The sequence below is a fragment of the Phaethon aethereus genome (assembly GCF_964289735.1).
Source record: "Phaethon aethereus genome assembly, chromosome: 1".
NCBI classification, from domain to species: domain Eukaryota; kingdom Metazoa; phylum Chordata; class Aves; order Phaethontiformes; family Phaethontidae; genus Phaethon; species Phaethon aethereus.
Window position 1 is genome coordinate 41,795,861 of NC_138575.1, and position 20,030 is coordinate 41,815,890.

A 20,030-nucleotide genomic window follows, 5' to 3' on the forward strand; every position below is an offset into this window, starting at 1 on the left:
AAACCCATCCAAGCCACGAGCCGCCAGTTTCTCCAGGAGAATGCTGTGGGAGACGCTGTCAAAGGCTTTACTAAAGTCCAGGTAGACAACGTCCTCAGCCTTTCCCTCATCCACTAGGCAGTCACCTGTTCATAGAAGGAGATCAGGTTGGTCAAGCAGGACCTGCCTTTCATAAAGCCATGCTGGCTGGGCCGGATCCCTTGGTTGTCCTGCACATGCCCTGTGAGCACTCTCAAGACGAACCGCTCCATGATCTTCCCCGGTACGGAGATCAGGCTGACAGGCCTGTAGTTCCCAGGATCCTCCTTCTGGCCTTTCTTGTAGATGGGCGTCACACTGGCAAGCCTCCAGTCTTCTGGGACCTCCCCTGTTAACCAGGACTGCTGATAAATGATGGAGAGTGGCTTGGAAAGCTCCTTCGCCAGCTCTCTCAGCACTCTTGGGTGGATCCCATCAGGTCCCATAGACTTGTGGGTGTCCAGGTGGTTTAACATGTCCTTAACTGCTTACTCCTCAATTATGGGCTGGTTATTGTGCTCTCCATCCCCATCTTCCAGCTCAGGGGGCTGAATACCCTGCGGATACCTGGACTGGCTATTAAAAATTGAGACAAAGAAGGCATTAAGTACCTCAGCCTTGTCCTCGTCCTTGGAGACAATGTAAGGGATAGAGATTCTCCTTGCCTCTCTTTCTGTTGTTAATATATTTGTAGAAGCATTTTTTGTTATCCTTTACAACTGTGGCCAGACTGAGCTCTAGCTGGGCTTTTGCCTTTCTAATTTCGTCCCTGCTTGATCTAATGAGATCCTTGTACTCTTCATGGGTTGCCTGCCCCTTCTTCCAGAGGTGATAAACTCTTCTCTTTTCCCTGAGTCCCAGCAAAATCTCCCTGTTCAGCCAGGCTGGTCGCCTTCCCTGCCAGCTCTTCTTACGGCACATGGGGACCGTTTGCTCCTGCGCCTTTAAGATTTCCTTCTTGAAGGCTGTCCAGCCTTCCTGGACCCCTTTGCCCTTCAGGACTGTCTCCTTAGGGACTCTCTCAACCAGTGACCTGAACAGGATTGCTTTTAATTAAGGAATGATACGCAGTTTTACAAGGCAGTTATCAAGTTCATGCGTGTATGAAACACCACCAGGCCCATACAATCAAGGAACTCGACAGAACATTTTTCTTGTGCCTTTTTCATCTCCTGCTCACACATCTCTATTTTAAAGCACTTTATTAAGGACTGATTTTTTTTTTTGCAAACATTTAGAGACCGATAGAACTTAGTTCACACAGATATGGCTGTTGAACTTGGAACAAAACCCACGCTTGTGAGGTTGATAAGCTGTTTGTTAGAGGCTTTGGCCTCCTGCTCACAGGGAGGTGTTCGGTAGTGACATTTGCTGCGGTAGAAAGCCTTAACAGGACAGTGAAAAGCAAATTCATACGCGCGTGTAAACCTCGCACGGTTTTCTGTCTCTACCGGCAGTTTATTTCTAGATATGGTAAAGCTATTTGTTACACTCCGGCCTGGAGCGTCACCCCCCCAGCAGCTTGCCTCATCGCTCTCCCTCATTACGTCCTTCGGGGACAGGTGAATATTTTTAGAAACTGCGCAGGGACAGGCCCGAGGAGGAGCTCGCTCCCTTCCCACCCCACGGCGGGCCTCTGCAAACAGCCGCCTGTGCGCCGGCCGCCCCTCCGGCTGCCTTTTACGGGCGACGGAAAAATCCAGCCGCTGTCGGGAGTGGGGTTCACCGGCCCGCCCGCGGCCGCGCAGGCCCCCGAGTAAGGAGGGCAGCGCCCGCACGGCCGGGCCCGGGCCGCCAGTGCACGAGAGCCGCCGGCAGCGACACACGTTCCCTCACACCACCGCTCCCGCGCCCGTGCGGCCCCTCACACTGGGGCGAGCCCGGGGCGCCCCGCCCGGCACGGCCCACCGCCCCTCCGGGCTCGCAGGCGCGGCCTAAGGAGAGCTGGCCGCCGCCGCCGCCGCCGCCGCCGTTCGCCCAAACACGGCTCCGACGCAGTCCCCGCCCCGCCCCCGGCAGACTCCGCCCCTCCCCGCGGCTCTTGGGCGGGGCCTCTCGCCGCCGTGGCCTCCACCCCTCCCATTGGCGGCGGGGGGTGCGCGTGACTGATCGGCGCGTGACGTAGGAGGAAGAAGACGCCATTAGGGGGAGCGGGGCTGCCGGCCGAGGGGAACGTTGTGGTTCTCAGCGTTCCTCCTCTCATCCACCCCACCCCCCCCCACATCTCCCCGGGGGCCTCGGCAGCGCCTCCCCCTCTCCTCTCCGCTCTCCCTTTCGCTCCCGCTCCGCGGGTCCCCGTCCCGGTGGGCGGTGAGGAGGAGGGTGGCGGCGGCGCCCCGCGGCCGCGGCGCGGACCGTTGATGTGAGGCGGGTCGGCGGGGAGCGGATGGCGGCGGGGAGCGGCGCGGCGGCCGGGGGCCGCAGCTTCTCCTTTAAGGTGGTGCTGCTCGGGGAGGGCTGCGTGGGGAAAACCTCCCTGGTGCTGCGCTACTGCGAGAACAAGTTCAACGACAAGCACATCACCACCCTGCAGGTGCGGGACGGGGCGAGCGGGGGGCCCTGCCTGCAGCTACCGGGCCATGGCGGCGGGCGGGGGGGTATGGGGGTGTCCGCTGCTCTTCTCCGCGTCCCTTGCGCACCTTCGGGGGTTGCTGGCCGGTGTCCGCCCGCTCCCGCGTCGCCCTGCGGCCCTTACCGGCCTGCCCCTTCCCCCCGGGGGCTCCTGGCGTGTCGCTCCGCAAACCCGCGCTGAGGTTTCGGCGCTTGCCGTTTCGTTTCCCGCTTAAACGGTGGCCGGAGTGACCACTGCCGCGCTTCAGATGGTGGCCGTCCCCTGCCGAGTTTGCTGGAAGCTAATTTTCTTGTTCTGTTTACCTCTCAGACTTAAGCTTTCGGTACTTAAAGGCCTCGTTTCTATTTGGAATGCTAACTGTTTGGGTTTTTTCCAGTTATGTATGTGAATGTCTTTATTTGAATCTTGGGAAGCATGATTTGAAAGTAATGTTGTTATTGTAACCATTCGTAGTGGACTGATGACTAAGTTTCATATGTGCTGCATTTCTGTTAATTACAGTTTTCCTCATGTTCTCAAATCCTAACACTTGAACTACCTAAATACTACTATTTAAAGAGAACAGCTTTCACAAAATGATTCATGAGATTAATGCTTATGATTTATTAACAGAAAAGCTTCTTAAGGCTTACTTGCTTGTCACGTTATCTCTTCGAGTTTTGGCCTGATTCTCAGTAGTACTGTCTGCTAATTTATAAAGAACTAATAAGTGATGTTCCACTTCTGAAATGTGACAGGGTGTCTGCTTGAAAGTAGTGTTTTTTTCATTGCGTACTAGCACTGAATGGCATGTATGCCGTGGCACAAAATAGAACACTCATATTGTACACGGTCTCAGAAAACATGTTTTAAACTTAATGGGTTGTGTGTTAAAGTCTTTTGGGATGTCTTTGCTTGCTTAACCTTTTTATTTGCAGTTACACCAGTTGCACAGCACCTTTCTTAGCAGTTGTTAGCATGTCTATGAAAATATGGTTTTAGCACTGTATGTTGCTCTTAATACTTTCTTTTTTTTAAATAAAGAAAGAAACCCTGCCACCACCTGGGCCACTAGCGGGTTTTGAACTCTTTGAGGTTCTGTGAAGTACCGGATAAATAGTAAACGATGCCAAAAAAGAGCCTTCGGTTAGTTGTGCACTGTTCTGGCGCATTTAGGGGAAAATTCTTGTGGGTTGGGTATCTTAGAAGTATTTAATAGTGAAACTTCCCCTTAAAACCAAAGAAACATTAGATATGCACTAGAAACTACACAGTGTTTCATAAACAGCTACTGTTGCTCCATTTTTGCTATAAAGAGCTAATAAGAAGAAGTTTTAAACTTCAATACCCTATGTTCATACTATGCTGTTGGATTAATCTACTGGTAGGTTTAGTAGGCATGATGTGGCATTTATGGCAAGCTGATTGTAGCTCTGATTGCCATAGAGGTAATTGATATTTGGTACAGAAATGACTAGTAGCTTGTAGGTGTCAGAGCTGCAGCTGAAGTGTAGCACTGAGCAAACAATCATTTAAAGTGCATTGAAATGATTGTGTATAGCTGAATTCTCATGTAGGAAGAGATAGAGCTGAGTCATGTGATGCAGACTGGTGTTGTTTTTGTTAATCATGTTCCTTATATCTGTAGTGGAAAACCTAACATTAGAAGCAAAAAGAGAGTTGGAATACAGATTTGTGTCACAGGTGTCATAATATGGACCTTTAAATGGCTCCAAAATGTTGACAGGAAAACGTCTGTAGATACTCTGGCTTGAGAGCTTTCGGTTTTGTCTGTCTGGAGTGGGGGGTGTGTGCTTATAGAGGAGTGGAAGCACATGCTCATGCTTGTTATTGAGATTTTAGTTTCTCTGTATTTTAACTGAGTGCACTGTGTCTCTCAACTAATTTGCTTTTCTGTTATGAGCCTCCTTAGCCACGTATACTTCTTGCTGATTGTAAAAATACAGCGTGAATTACTGTTGAATCTTGCTGTATATCATGTGCACTTGTAAAGTATTATCTTTATTATTCTTGTTTTCCTACATCTTACAGTTCTAGAAGAAAGTTTTAGTAAGATCTTCCACTAGCAAATTAAAACATCCCTTAAAAAATAAGAAGAAACAAGGATATGATTAAGCAATGAAGTGACGTTTGTGCAAAACAAGGTTTTTTTTTTTAAGATTAAAGGCTTAATCTGATAAGGTGACTTTGTTTCATGGCATCAGCTGAAAGTATTACACCAAATTACTTTTGTTCCAATAAACCCCAAATTAGATAAATTCTTAGCTCCTGATTCAGCAAAGAAGCCACAGTGATGCATCATATGAAAAGATCACTAGATACAAGAAGCTCTCTTATCCACTGTAACCTCTGATTTAGAAAGAGTACTGCGTAGTGCTTTATTCCAGTATGATTGCAACAAAAAGGGTGGTGAGCCTTCTGGAAATTTTACGTAGTGATGCTGGCTGGTGGTTACTGCAGTGTGAGCCTAGTGATGGGGGAGAGCATAGGAAGTATTTAAATTGGTCAGTGTGCATCTTTTATGTCATGTGTATCTATGCTTTCCTGTCTGAATTCTAACACTTAAGTATTACTCTGTTGTGAAGTTAACCTGTGTACACCCAAATGGGAGACGTTTTTTTGTGCTATTAACAGAAGGCTTTTAGTGAAAGGGAGCTGTTTTTCTTTTCTCTGCCCCTTCCCAAAATGCTAGCTAGAGAGAAATGGTGAACTGGAACCTCCTTTGAGGTTAGGAGGCTGCTGGGATGTGTTGCTGTAGTTATGTTAGCTTCAAGTCGTGTACTTAGGATATTGATGACCTGCAAACTGAAATTAAGGTAGCTACTGATCCACATTTATCTAGAATAATGTGAAAAAGCTGATGCAGGAAAGGTAGGGTTTTTTTGCAAGCGATGAATACAATCCGTAACCTGTTTTCATACCTGGTGGGACAGTTAGAATTGGTTCCCATTGATTGAAATATTGAGGTCAGTGCTTGTCATTAAGATAGTTCTAAGCTATCAATTGATATCAAGTGAACTGTGCTGGAATTACTCCAATAAGAAACCTACTGTCAAACTATTATTTTTAATTGGGTAGACACTTCATGTTGTTTATTCAAGATAAATACAAGGTTTTGGTACTAATCTTTAAAATGTGTTGAAGACTGCAAAATAGCCAATCCAGGAGAGCTGCTGATGTGGCACTAATCATACTGTACGGATCCTGCTAGCTTTGCTGGACTTGCATAACCTGGAAAAGCTGTCTTGGCTGTCTAAGATATCGGGGGGGGGGGGGAGAAGACAATGCAGGGAGGTTCAGTGCTATACGCAGTGTTCATATGCCTGGTTTGCCTCTATTGATGATGAAGCAGTCAAGTGTCAGGTGACATCTGCTTTTAGTGAAGGACTTTCAAGAGAATCTTTTCCAGCTGGGTCTTCCTTGTGTTCTACTCTGGCCCCTTTATCAGCTCCGAACAGGGCCTGATGGGCATATGAAACTAAGCTCTTAGAAGAAAGAATTAAAAGAAAGAAAAGATTTTTCCATAGGCATGTAAAGAGAATGGAATTTTAGCTCTTATAATGGTGTTATCCTTTTCTTCTAAGTCAGGCAAGTCAAAAGATGGTAACCGAGTCAAAATGCCAAAATTAGTAGCTGACTTCAAAGAGCTGTTGGAGATTGATTATCTTTGAATTAACTGTGGTCATATATATGGCTTTTTTGAAAGTCCTAGCAAAAATAAATTGTCATAGTAACAAGAGTAATGGAAAGGAGTTACTGATTGTAAGCCAACTTACAACTCAGACTTAAATCTGTAGTACGCAATTTAGTAAATTCTTTGGAGATTAGAAAAAGTGTTGAATCCTCTTCTGTATGTAATTCCCTAATGCTGTCTAGACTGTACTGATTTAAAAGGCTCTGATAGTCTTGGCAGCTGATGTTTTTTTCCTAAACTAGGCTTCTAAACTATCTCAAAACAGTAGTTAAGATTCTTCCTTCCATGTTGGGTTCCCCTCAGATTCCTAAAAACTGCATAGTTCTGCTGTTCACCTGATTATTTTATTGTTCCAACTTCACAATGAGTGAAGAGTAGTAGCCTTGCTCTTCCATGAGACAAATGGAACTTGAAGGGGGCTAGGGGGTGTGTTTAAAAGGTAGATGTGAGGTGGTTTGTCTTTGGCATGTTTGCCACTGTGGCTGTAAAATGTACTTTCCTGATGGTAAATATGCCAAATTTATCCATACCTATTAATTTTAGAATGGAGCCTGCTAACAGTGTTCCTCAAGTATATGAACACAATGAAGAAGGATGAGGCATGTAATCTGTAATACAGTATTAACTGTTTCTTGCAGCATGTTCAAAAAGCCTTCTGCTGATTACTAACCATGACTACTTTAAATACCAGGTTCCAATCTTGTTATCAGGCAAGCTTTTTAGACAAACTTGCTTGTAATCAGGATGTCCAATAGAGGATATTGTCTCTCTTTTTGGTTTAGACTTTAGGTAGACTAAAACTTAATTAGTACAATTTCATCAAGTTTTAATACAGAGTGTGAGTACAATAGCCCAATGCTAAATACCATTGTCACAGTCTCCTGTGACTTTTTTTTTTCCCAGGCAATACTAAAATGCCCTTCTCGAATGTATGGGCCTTCTAATATGTGGGTATAGGAAAGGAAGTACTCTACTCTTAGTGCTAAAAGACAGTATTGCTATCAAAAGCTGTGGTGACCTGAAGGACTGGTGATACTTAAGCAAAATTTATGTATGGTGATAAGCCTACTTAATATTTGTTCTGTCAGATAGTAAAGATATCTGTGTTATTAATTGGGCCGATGTCTAAAGCCATGATGATATAACTTTATGGATACTGAGTTCTGTGTGGCTTTTGTAAAAATATAAATAGTGCTTCTGTGGAGGATTTTTCTGCCTTTTGTTCAGAAATGTGATTCTCGGACCTGTGAAATTCATATCAGCTGAGCAGGTTTGATTGTCAGTGTTGTGACAAAAGCAAACAGGGCTCAGAAGAGGTTTTCCTTTGAGATTTGCATGAGAATATCAAGTACTGTAGTACAGCATATCAATATTATCAAGTAAGCTTGATTCCTTGTGTCTATCCATACCTGCTCTTAATATAGCCCAAGTGTTGGTGAATGAAAACTTCTGAAGTCACTTTTAAGGTTTTGGCTTTTAAAATCTGGTGTAGTAGGACAAATTATTGCATAAAGACTAGACACTGATCAGATAATCCTTAGGGACAGCTAGCTGAAAGCCATAAACTGCTTTCTGCAGAGTTTTTGATTAAAGAAATAAAGGTTTCCTGATGTTTAAGATTAGCTACTCTGCTGTTAAGCTGTTTGTTACAAGTTGGCTGGAGTGTTAAATACTTTTAACATGCTATCTGGAACTTTCTCTGAAGTTGACTTATGCCATCTCCTTGTAGACCGAAGGGGTAGCATTAACGCTTTAGTTACCTTGAATACAAGGGTCATGATTAGTTCGTTGATACCTGCTCTTGGAAAGCTTCTTTTTTTTTTCCTCTGGTCAGTTTATCAGACTTAGTGGAAAACTTTGGGAGAAGGTACAATTTACTTCAAAGAAAGAAGAGTTTCTTGAATCATCTCTGCTTAGGTCATACAGATGCCAGAGTTGATGTTAGGAAAGTAGCTGAAGAGCAGGAGCTGCTCTAGCAGCTGAGTGTTGGATGACTTTAACTGTAATCCAGGCAGCACTCCAGAGAGGCACTTTAACAGCAGTTTAGGCTGGTGTAAATTGAACTACCATGGTCTTCTGTGTGTGTACTGGTTGCTTGTATAGTTAAGCAGTAGACTGGTTCAAGCAGCTAACTTAGCCTATGACACTTTCCACATACACTTGGCTTTTAGTTAGCTCAGTGCCTGGTCAGTGCTCATACAGAGAGCTCATGTTGAGCTGCCACCAGTCCAGCCTAGAATAATCTGGCATGAATGTACCATAAAATACAACTGAGTACTTGTTTGTATCCAAATGCAAGTTGAGATGAAGCTGAAAGGAAAACTGAGTATAATTTGAGGAAAAAGACAAAAGTTAACCCTTGGCAACTGAATTGTCTGATGTTAACCTGTTACTGCTAGTCTTCAGAACGGAGGGAGCAGGTTCCTAATGTACCAACTCCTTCAGACCCTGTTCTAGCCTATTAAACTTATATTAAATTATAGCCCTTTTTAGCCACCGAATTATAAACTTGGCAACAGAGGTGGTGTTTGAAAATGTGGATCATGCAGGCTTGGAGAAGAACAGACGTACTCTTGAGTTACTGAAATTAGACTAACCATGCAATATGCTCTGGTCCTGTAAAATGTTTTCAGAAGATAATGTCGTGGAATTCTTAGAGCAGCTTGTATGCTTATTCTGAGGTTTTTCTTGTCCTGCCACTTGCTTTCCTTTTGTGTTTTAGCTGAGAAGCATATCACTGAGCTTTCAGGAACAGTGTCTGGAAAAAAAACCCCACCCCACCCCCCAACAAACCACACTACTGCCCCCAAAAACCACCCCAAAACAGATGGGGAGAGTTGTGGGTTCACTTGAGCAAAAAAAGGGAAAATATATGGACAAGGAAACTTAGAGAATACTGGTGTTCTGAGTCTTTTAGTGATAAACTATTTTATTTTGTTCTGGTAGCTGACTAATAGTGAACTACTTTGCCTAATTCCTGCAAATTAAAAATCATGTTAGGCCAGTTGCTACCCAAATTTCATGTACTTTTGTGAAATGCTTTGAGTTCATCTTATCAGTGTTGTGAATTCAGACTCTTTCCACACAACTCTTATCCTTCCCAAATCATTCAAAACAACAGCAAAAAGACGTAGTAAATCATTGGCTTCAGGCAAATGTATTCAGAATAGACTCCTGGCAAACTGTAGTGAAATGACTAACAGGTTTAGTATTGACTCGGCCTTCTGCCTTAAAGAGTATTTTGATCCAGAAATCTGTCTTTTATTGATTCAGATGTTTTTATTAGTAAAATAATCTGAAGTCAAACAAGACATTTGTGTGTAAAATTTAACTCTGTTTTCTGCTTTCTAGGCATCTTTTCTTACAAAGAAGCTAAATATTGGTGGGAAGAGAGTAAACCTTGCAATATGGGTATGTTTACTTTCCTATTTTCCCTCTCCTAGCTAAATAGACTATTTTCCTGAAAAATTACTTAAGTTTACTAGAACTCAAATATTAGGAACTTCTTAATAAAGTAAAATTTCAAAGTGTTGGAGTTTCTTGAAGTATTGTTTGTTTTGTCTTAAATACTGATAAGTGCATTTTAAATGCAGGATACAGCTGGTCAAGAAAGATTTCATGCGTTGGGGCCTATCTACTACAGGGATTCTAATGGCGCTATTCTAGTATATGATATAACAGATGAAGACTCTTTTCAAAAGGTACTGGACAGATTTTTATCTTGGATGTGAACTCATGGAAAGATAATCTGTGATATGAGTGCATAAATGGGAACCTTCTGTTTTCAGCAATAGCAATATATATTACATCTGCAAACTTAGACCATATAATGGAAGGATATGCCTTATTAGTATGCTTTTGAAGGCTGACTTTTTCAGTCTACTAAAGTTCTAGCAGGGTTATTCAAAGAACACCAGAGAATTAGATGTGTGAATTAATCTGTGACAAGCTATAAACATAAACTAGTACTGTTGTGATAGTATGCAATACTGATCTCAACTGTATAAACCAAATTGCTAAAAGATATTAAGTGACATGACCTTTTACAGATCTGAGAACTCTGAAATTGCAATACATGATAGTGGAAACATTACTTTCTCACTGATAATAAATACCTAGACCCCAAATCCTCATCAAAACCTGAAATTTGATGGCTGATTATTTTACAACAGTATTAGTTGATCAGTCTGAGTAGGTGAGTTTTTTCAAACCCTATGTCAAATCAGTGCTATCACTCTGTAGGATGTTCCATCTGAAAAATGGTGACAATCTTTCCTAAGTGAGTTTGTCTCCAATTAGCTTGTGGCAAAACCAGTGGGACTTCTGTGTAGAGGAGTAAGAAATTGTAATTGTATGGGCAACACTTGGGTTAGCAGTGATACAAGTAGTATAAGAGTATAGTTCCACAACACCTTAAGTAATTTAAATAGTCTGTAGGGCAAGTAAAGCACTTGTGCTAGCAGTTAAACTCTTGTCCCTCATCTGCAAAACTGTGACAACTTGTGAGTGCTACTTCAACTTGTGCCTTTTCATGCTGAGCCGTACTTAGTAAAATTCTGTGATATCAAAACTCTTATATTCTCTGAAAAAAGAGGGGAGGTTAATTTGCAGAAGTTATTGCCTAATTACCTGTGTATCACGTATCCTAACTATTTTGAGGTTCTTGAAGTGATTGCCTCTCTTCATGACTTAAATTCCCTTAAAATACCAGTAAGTCATTGCAGTGATCATACAACTTGAAAGCATGACAACAGATACCTTACTATCAGATGCCGTGACACTCTTGTCCCACTTGTTTTCTCAGGAAACAAACATCTATTATAATCTAACCTCAACAGCTCAGTTCAGGTACCTCTACCCTTAAAGTACCATTTGTGATCTGTCAGTAAGTGGCTGTTGATAAAAGATCTCATGGCTGACCTAAAGTAGCCAATGCAGTGAACTTGTTCCTTGGAGTGGTGAGTTATATTTCTGGAGTAATTGAACCATTTTACCCAAGTAATTTGCTCTTACCTTCAGCTGTGAACTAAAACCTGCTGAACAAGAGCTATGTGTAGCTATCTAAAGACTATTTTGTCCATCGATGTTACTTCTAAATGTTTAAGTTTAGAGTAAACAGTTAGTGAAGGAAATGGGTCAGTTCTGCAATGCTTTAAGCTAGTAGTATATCAAGTGAAAATAAACTTAACTGTTCTTTTTGCAGGTAAAAAACTGGGTTAAGGAATTAAGAAAAATGTTGGGAAATGAAATCTGTTTATGTATAGTAGGTAAGTGTTTTTTAACATGTGATTCTAACAACTGAATCAAATGTTTCTTCTGATTAATAGCAACTTCCAAACACTGCTTTGACAGCTTGTACATGTGAAGGGGTAAAGCTTATGTTAGTTTGATATTTAAAACTCAGTTGGAGCTAGAAATTTCAGTCGACTGAAGAAAATAAGAGTTAGTTTTGAAGAACAAGCTGTTTAATGATACACCATGTCAGAAGTGCATGGTACAGACACATGCAGACTGTAGTTGAACAGAGAAACACAAACCTCAAACATGTATTATCCTTCTTGCAAGTACTCAAATGTCATGTTTTTTACTGTTCTCAGTGGCATAGGCTGGATACTTGTCATAATCAAGTGCTCTGGGGTAGCACGAGTCCTAAAGCTTGGATATTTCAATGCAAACAGAATGCATCAGAAGTACTGGGTTTGGATTTAAAATCAGATCTAGTAATTAAAATGCTGTCGGGAGGATAAATGTATGGATATCCTATAAAAACTACCTCTGCAGCACAGATAAGCTGCTAATAAATTACAAAAGAAAAGCAGAAGGCTGAATCAGTGGCTTAATATGGAAGCATTTAGCTATCCTGATCTCTCTTAAAGAAGTAGAACTTCATTGCCTGCAAATGCTTGAGTGAAAGGGGATTCTTAAATCTTTGTGCTCCATATTGAGAGCTGTGTAAAAAGTCAGTCTTTACTGGGACAGCTTTTAAGAAAATGGTGGGGTACAATGATTACATGACTGCTTTTTTGGGGGCAATTTTGTAGTACAAAGACTTGAAAGATTAACTTGTTTCCATCAGGTAACAAAATAGACTTGGAAAAAGAGAGACATGTTTCAGTGCAAGAAGCGGAAACGTAAGTCACACCAATTTATTAATAGAAACAGTCATTGCAGAATTATGCTGGAGTAATAAACTTGTGATGCTGTTAACAACGGGCAGGCATAAACCAGCAGTGCCTAGCTGGCTGCTGTGTTAAGTGTTCTATTAGTATCAGAGTCCTGGAATGTCCTTACTGACCAAAGTGTAACTTGAGTGTATGTGATTAAAGTCAACATTTGCTGTTTAAATGCATTTCTAGACATGACATTTTCTTTATTTCAGCTAATGTTTTTCATAAATCATGGCAGTTTTAATTACATAGTTTCCTTTTTACATTAAATCAGCATGTGTAGATTAACTCTGAACTTAGAATAAAACCTCTTGTGATCATCTTTTTGCTTCATGTAAAGTGGCTTAGAAAGATTGAGTCCTTTAGTACAATGAAGTTCTGTACCTGCATTCCTACAGGTATGCTGAATCTGTTGGAGCAAAACATTATCATACTTCAGCTAAACAGAACAAAGGAATTGAAGAACTGTTTCTTGACCTCTGTAAAAGTAGGTATTATCTAGCTTCTTGGTAAAAAGCTTATTCATAAAATGCTCAAGGGTTCAGAATGCTTAAAACCCTATAGAAAAGCCTTAATGTAAACTATTACTAAGAACTGACTTCATTGAGTCTACTTCAAGCCACTTGTGTACTGTAACAGCTATGGAAGCTTGATCTCTGGATGCTTACAATATTGGAAATTCATGCTGTACGCCAGAAATGTCTTAGCAGTTGGTGTTCCAACAAATGACAGTTTCACTCAGCATATGTAAATAGTAACCTCAAATCAAACTTTGTGACTGGTCTCACTATTTCCTGCTTCAAAGTTTCAACCTCTTTCAAAAATCTTCTCAAATGATGTTAATTACAAATCATAAACTCAAAGCTGTAATGATGCAAATTTTACCCAGCAGTCTAAGCAAATGGTGGAGACCACGTTAATATAGGACAAAATGTTGCAACAGGGAAGTTGTGCTATTCATTGTATTCTCATGATACAAGGATTTAAGCAAAACTTCACCTGTGTGTCTGAAGAGTAGGTTGCACTTTTTGGGAGGTGGGGCGATAGATGGTGTGGGAGGTTTCTTGTTTTCATTTTTAACAGAATGTTCATGATATGGGTGGGTAAATCTAACTTTTGAAATCACTAACTTCAGAACATTTGAGTGTCTGAGATCTCCCTTAGTCAACAGGAGCTGCTGGATGTTTCTTACTTCAGGAAGAAGATTTATGTATGTTCTTACAGCTATGCCATGTGATACCTGAGTACTTAGTTCTGCACAATAAACAGGAGAACCAGTCTTGCTGAACTTTGTGCATGTAACTCAAGATGTCAGAGATTAAAATCTCAAAGTCGTGTGTAGAAAATGCAGTGGAATGTCATCTAATACGTTTCTTCCTTTACAGGAATGATAGAAACTGCTCAAGTGGATGAAAGAGCAAGAGGCAATGGTTCCAGTCAGTCAGGAATAGCAAGGCGAGGTGTACAGATCATTGATGATGAGCCACAAGTACAGAGCAGTGGAGGGTGCTGTTCTTCTGGATAATTACAAAACTGTGCATCACTGCCCTCTCAATATGAAGACTGCCATATTCCAAGTCACGCGTTCTTTACCAATGGAGTAATAGAATTAACAGTATTTAAAAATAATCACATGTAACACTGCAGAGACCTTAAGTGCTAAACTAGTGGCGTCTGTGACCAGAGAATTGGCATTTTCTACAGTGGTTAACAAAGCAATTACCAATGGCCTTTTTACATATTTTTTCTTTAATGAGGAATAATATGCATGTAGAAAAGACCTACTTAAAGGCTTCATTTATATTCTTTTAAATCAGATCATTATTTAATAACTTATATACATTGTTGTTGGAATGGTATACGTTTTTGCAGCTCTTTGTATTTTGTGGTAGATTGAATTGTATCACTTCTAAAATGGAAATTGATTTTTTTTTTTTAAATTAGCAGATATCTGAAGTAATATTTTTGCAGGGCCTCCACAAGCCTATAACTGTCAACTACTTTGATATATTCTGTTCATCCTGTATGCCAAGCTGGTAAAACACATTGTAAATTACGTATTATTTTATCTGCTTTTATAATTGCAGGTGCAGAAATATGTACATCAGTCCTGTCAGTGATTGTGAAGTGAATAAGTCAGTGAAAGATGCAAGCTTTTCATCTGTACTGTTGAATTGCTCATTCTATTCCCCCTACCTGAAAACAGCTTTTTTTGGTACATTCATAGCTACAGCATTTTTTTAAGCCTTTTCTGGCAAGCAGCAGTATTTCCATATCCCTTTAGTGGGAAGAGAATGCTTCCTTAGACTGCTGTTTAACATTGAGGTGTTTGACTCCCAGCTAGAACGGTTGGCACATGCATATATCTTGCCTCTGCAGTTACTTTGGCCTCTCAGAATATCCCCAGAAAGTCAAAGCAACTTTAGCTTTCATCTGTCTGGTAGCCAGTAAACCAGATGCACGAGAAACTCTTAAGCTGCATTAATACATTTGTGTCTCAAATAATAGCATTATAAACTATTAATGAGCATAATTTTTTTTCCCCTGTATTGCAGGGCTTGAGTGAACAAATGAATTGGCGTTAACTAGAACTGCTTCTGATTTGGAGTGATTAAATGGAAGACATGAAATTTGCCAGATGTAGTTGTAACTTTGGGGATACTAGACAGAACTGAACTTACTCCTGACTTGTTTTTTCTCTTGTAAAGCGTTTTGAAACCCACTTAAGTTTTGGGAGGAGGGTTTTCAGAAAAAGTGTATAAACTGCTATTGCAAAGGAACACAAATGGTGGTAGCTGAAAATTCAAAATGTTTTGTGCTCTGACTTTTTTTTACTTGTCTTGCTTGGAAAAAACAGTAAAGTTGATGTCTATGACAAAATAGAATATTCCTTGGCCTTCCTTTTTCTGAAGGGTAGAATTAGTCTTGTATATGAATGCATTGAATGGTGTGGGTATGTTCTGATGCACAAAAGGAGGAGTAGTAACTAATCAGGCTGTGTAAGCGAAGTGTGCTGTCTTCAGTCTGATTTTCATTTTCTCTGAAATAATAGGTGGCTTTTAAACAGACTGGTCCTGGTGCATCTCTCCCCTTTTTGCTTAAACTGTGGTATAGATACTTTCTCTTAAGCCACCATTGCTGTGCTCTTCTGACATGATTGTGTGCATGATAGACAAAGGTGATCTGTTCATGCTGGTGAAGGTAAAGTGTCTTGACTGCACAGAGCTTTGGTGTGAATCTAAAATTCATGAGTGTGTGTATATGTAGCAATACCATCAAGTTAACATTCTTTTATTGTAGTGAACTTAACAGTGAGCCTTGCCAAAGTTAAACAGGTCAGTTTGATCTAAAGCCAGTACCTTGAAATCCATACAGTTAGATGAAAGTCAGTCTTGTCAATATTGATATAAGGAGTGAAATTGGCAAGACTCTATGTTCAAGACTGGAATCTCCTCATAATAGGAATTCCAGATTTTTTGATTCACATTTCATTTTTCAGAGATGGGGAAAAAGACAACCCAACCTCAATTAGACTTGTGTCGTGGTTTAGTATTACTACTGAGAACTTAGGTGGGAGTAAGGAGGCTTACAATTTTGTATGATTAAAAAGGTTCTGGTTGGTATTAGCAAAATTTTTTTAAGGGAAATTCTCAGAAGTTAATTTTCTTAAGCTACAGCATGGAAAATACTTTCTGGAAATCTTCCTGTCTAAGCTCCAGTTTGGTTGGACTTTATGTATGGAACTTAAAGCCTGTGCTTAGCAGGGTATCATTATATTGCCTTACAAAAGAAGTATAGCTTCATGAAGTCAGGGAAGTTGGTTTTGAAGACACAAGTGAAAACATTATGGATTGTTTAGACTGATTAACATAAGATTTCAGCTATTCATTGTTAGCAGACAAAATACAACAGTTCCAGGAAAAAGCATCTTTATTGAAGATATCTATAGAGTGTTCTTTTTATTAAATATAGGAAGGCATAGATAGCTTGGTTTTCTGTATTTGAGCAGGATCTTACTCAAGTAACCTGGTATTACTACTGTGTGGCTTGGTTTTCAAGAGTCTGGCATTTTCTGGAATCTATCCAGATGGCCTGGTTTGTGTGTCTTTGGGAAAACTGTTTTCTTGTTGCTGAAAAAAGTAAGCTATCTTTTGTTTTTCTGAGGAGAGTGCAAGAGAACAGCTATGTCTGTAGAAAGTACCTCTATTGTGGGGTGGATAGAACCAGCCAGACATCTCTTACAGCACGTAAGTCAACATTGAGCATGCTTCCTCAGACTAAATCTTGACAAAGATTACTCATATAATAAAGGTCTGGCTTACTACAAATACCATTCTAAAACAACTTTATAGTACTTTCTCAGTCTTGATGCTGCTGCTATGAATACTTGAGCTACCTATGAAACTTTATCACTTGCCGAGATAAAAATCTAACAAACTAAAGTCCAAACACTTAATGCAGCAGTATGTATCTCTGTTAGGAGTTATAAATGGACATTGTCTTACTGCACTTAGACTATAGTTCAGAAGTTATCTGAATCAGTCCATCTGGTCTTTTATAAGAACACTGTAATAAATTCAGATGTGTAGTACTTGGAGATGAGTGTAATTAGCTGTAAAGATTGGGGGCGATTACTTCATCTGGTTTGCAGTGATCTTGCATACAGTTCCATGATGGGGACATCTAATGTCCAGATGAACTGCATTGGCTGGTCTCTTGAAGCAGTCAAGGGTGATACCTTGACTACATGGTTTTCTTCAATGTTCACACATTGTGGACAGGCATTCTTGCTTACTACCACACTAAAAAGTATCCCATAGCCCTTTTCATCATGCTGCTTTTATTCTAGGCGTTTAACTTGTACTTTTGCCCGCACCTCTTGAAGAAACTAGTAATTCAGTTTCTACTTTAGAGTCCAAGCCAGATGAAAAAAGCTATGCAAAAAGGTATGAGGTCACGGAAAGTGGTTGGAGCTCAAATAGAGTTCTCTGAAAATGTTAGATGCTGTCAGTAAAAACAGTTTAAAGAAGGTAAGAAGAATGGTAGTCCTGCTTGAGGACAAATGGAGGTCAGGAATCTCCACAAGCTGAAAGCAGTTAAGTGGTATGAATGGTAGAGTATGGGAATAAGAGAGTTGGAGCTGGCCACCTCTGTTTTTCTGCTTTTTGTAGAAGGAAAAGAAGTAGAAAGAAAAAAGCAAGTAAGAGAAGCTGAAGTTGCTGGTAAAACTGAAGGTGACCAGTTAGTGGGCTAATGAGTTATGTCTTGGTGGAGTTGCTAGTATATCTTCTCAGCAAGGTAGTTGCCTAATTCAAGACTTTTCTAATATTACTAGGTTGTTTTTCCTTCTGTGAAATACCATTTTTGCTTCACAAAAGAGAATACAACTACCTTTGAACAGTTTTTCAGACATGATGCTAACCTACTTAAAACGATTAGAATATGCTAGTTTATGAGCTATTTACAGTTAACTGACTTTGTTAATCTTAGTTTGTGTTGCAGTTTAGGATTTTTTTTTTCCTGACAAATCAGGAAATGCATATTGCAGTGAGGATAACTTTTACTACAGTTGTGTCAAGGAGTTGCAGATGAAGACTGAGATCCTTGGCACTAGTTGCTGCACAAGCTCAAGAAAGATAGCCCCAAAACTAGCTCTCTTTTAACTGTGCTGAGCACTGTTGTTCATGCTACTCTTTGGGGGATTCTGCTCAACACCAGGATTTTTATTCTATTTAGGACAAACCTGTCCATCTCAGTGATGAAGCTGTTTACTGAATTTAGGCTTTTTCTGTCAAAAAAAATAACAATGTGCACTTTTCCCTCTTGTATTTCTAGAGCTGTCACTGGCTACTGTATTGAGCAGAATGAGATGGAGAAACAGTTTTGAGAGTTGTGGAGAATCTGGAATGTTTCTTGTCTTCAGATGGCTTGAAAAGGGACAATTTATGAAACTCATTATTATGACAAAGGTAGTATTCTGTCCAAGACAACTGAAAATATTTTGGCTTGGAGAAAGTTATACTATAATCTGCTTAAAGTGATAGATTGCTCTACTTCCAAAATGAAAATTTACTTCAAGTTGATCTCTTTTCTTAATTTTTTCCAAGACTTAAATTTACCAAACTTGGCCGAAACAATTGGTTGGCATGTTCTACAGCACTAAAATAATGTCTGTGACTGTAGGGAGGAGCTGTGTACTCATTCATATGGCCCTGGACAGTTCAAAGCTTTGATTGTATTTATACCAGGATGTTGAAAGATAGACTGTAAAAAGAATTTTTTCCACTGCTTTGCATGCTCAGGCAAGCAGTGTGACCTGATGCAGCTGCAGAGTGAATGTGAAAAGAGGGCTTCTGTCCCTTTCCTCCTACTTCTTGGCTGCACTGATGCTCATGTAGTAGTAAATTCATTAACTACTACAGGAAACTTTCCGTGCTGGAGATCCCTCTGTATAAGTAAGGAAACATATGTTCCCTGCTTTTCTAGCTCTTCTAGACAGTGGTCTACTACAGCAGTAATATCCAGTTCCTCCTCAGAGGAGCTTATTTCTTGACAAGTCTTTTTTTTTAGTGTATCTAGTCATCCAGTCTCACTGATCTCTTGCAAGGAGTTTTAATACTTCATTCTAGGTCACCCAGAAGCAATGCAATGTGAAAGTATGACAACAAAGGATGATGAGTACCAGTATTGCAACAATCTTCCCCAGCAATTTGTTGTATCCTACCTCCAAACCACTGAAGAGAGAATATTGGAAGTTTAATGGTGAGTCCTTGCTACCTCTGGTACCTGACTCCTGATTCTTGGATATTGGAAGTGACTTAGAAGAAATCAAAGTCAAGAGGATTGGAGAGAGCAAGGACTACTCTTATCTGTTGCCAAGTAGTTGATATCCTGTGAGAGATCCAAACTCATGTAACAGATCTCTTTTGAGCTGTTGAAACTGTTAAATTGCAGACCCTTCTTCAAGTTAAACATCACTCTATTCTGAAAGGTCAACAAATTTGGGACTCAGAGTGGAAAAGAATTAGTTTCTCTTTTTCAGAACAGGAAACTTAAACTGCCTAATCCGGCTTTTCTTAGTGGACAAGAGAAGAGGAAAGCACTTGATACCTAAAGATTTAAGTGCTGTCAGTGCTGTTTGGTCATATAGGCATTATATTGATTGTCTTACTGGATTTTTCTCATCAGACAAGCTCACTGAGCTTATCAGGCTCAAATAGAATACTTCTCTTTGAACCCAGAGAAAAATGTTAACAGGGCAAAAGCCAACAGTGAAAAGGACACAGCATTTTTAATATTGGTTAACTTTGTCACTGTTAAATGTTGTAGGAGTATTCTATTTGGCATTTGTGGATAAAAAATTTTGAAAAAAACCAAAACCATTCAAAAATAGTATCTCGCAGAAGCTTCACAAACCCTAACTTTCCCAGTGCATTGCTACAGCTGAAATTCTTAAATATATCTTAGACTATTTTATATACCAATGCATTTACATGAAGGTATTTCTGTGATAAATTAATTCAAAATGATCAATCAACTAGTGAAACAAAACTTCTTTAGTATGACTGCTATTCTATGA

The 20,030-nt window shown here is 40.3% G+C and overlaps 1 protein-coding gene across 1 annotated transcript; it reads left to right on the forward strand.

Moving 5' to 3' along the window:
* Positions 1–2,404: 2,404 nt before the first annotated feature.
* On the forward strand, positions 2,405–13,976 carry RAB21 (RAB21, member RAS oncogene family; the record flags this gene model as incomplete). The annotated part of the gene is made up of 7 exons (XM_082004055.1): positions 2,405–2,551; positions 9,636–9,695; positions 9,878–9,985; positions 11,488–11,551; positions 12,361–12,415; positions 12,850–12,938; positions 13,837–13,976. 7 exons carry the CDS (start codon positions 2,405–2,407, stop codon positions 13,974–13,976), a joined length of 663 nt encoding a protein of 220 aa, XP_081860181.1.
* Between the last annotated feature and the right edge of the window lie 6,054 nt (positions 13,977–20,030).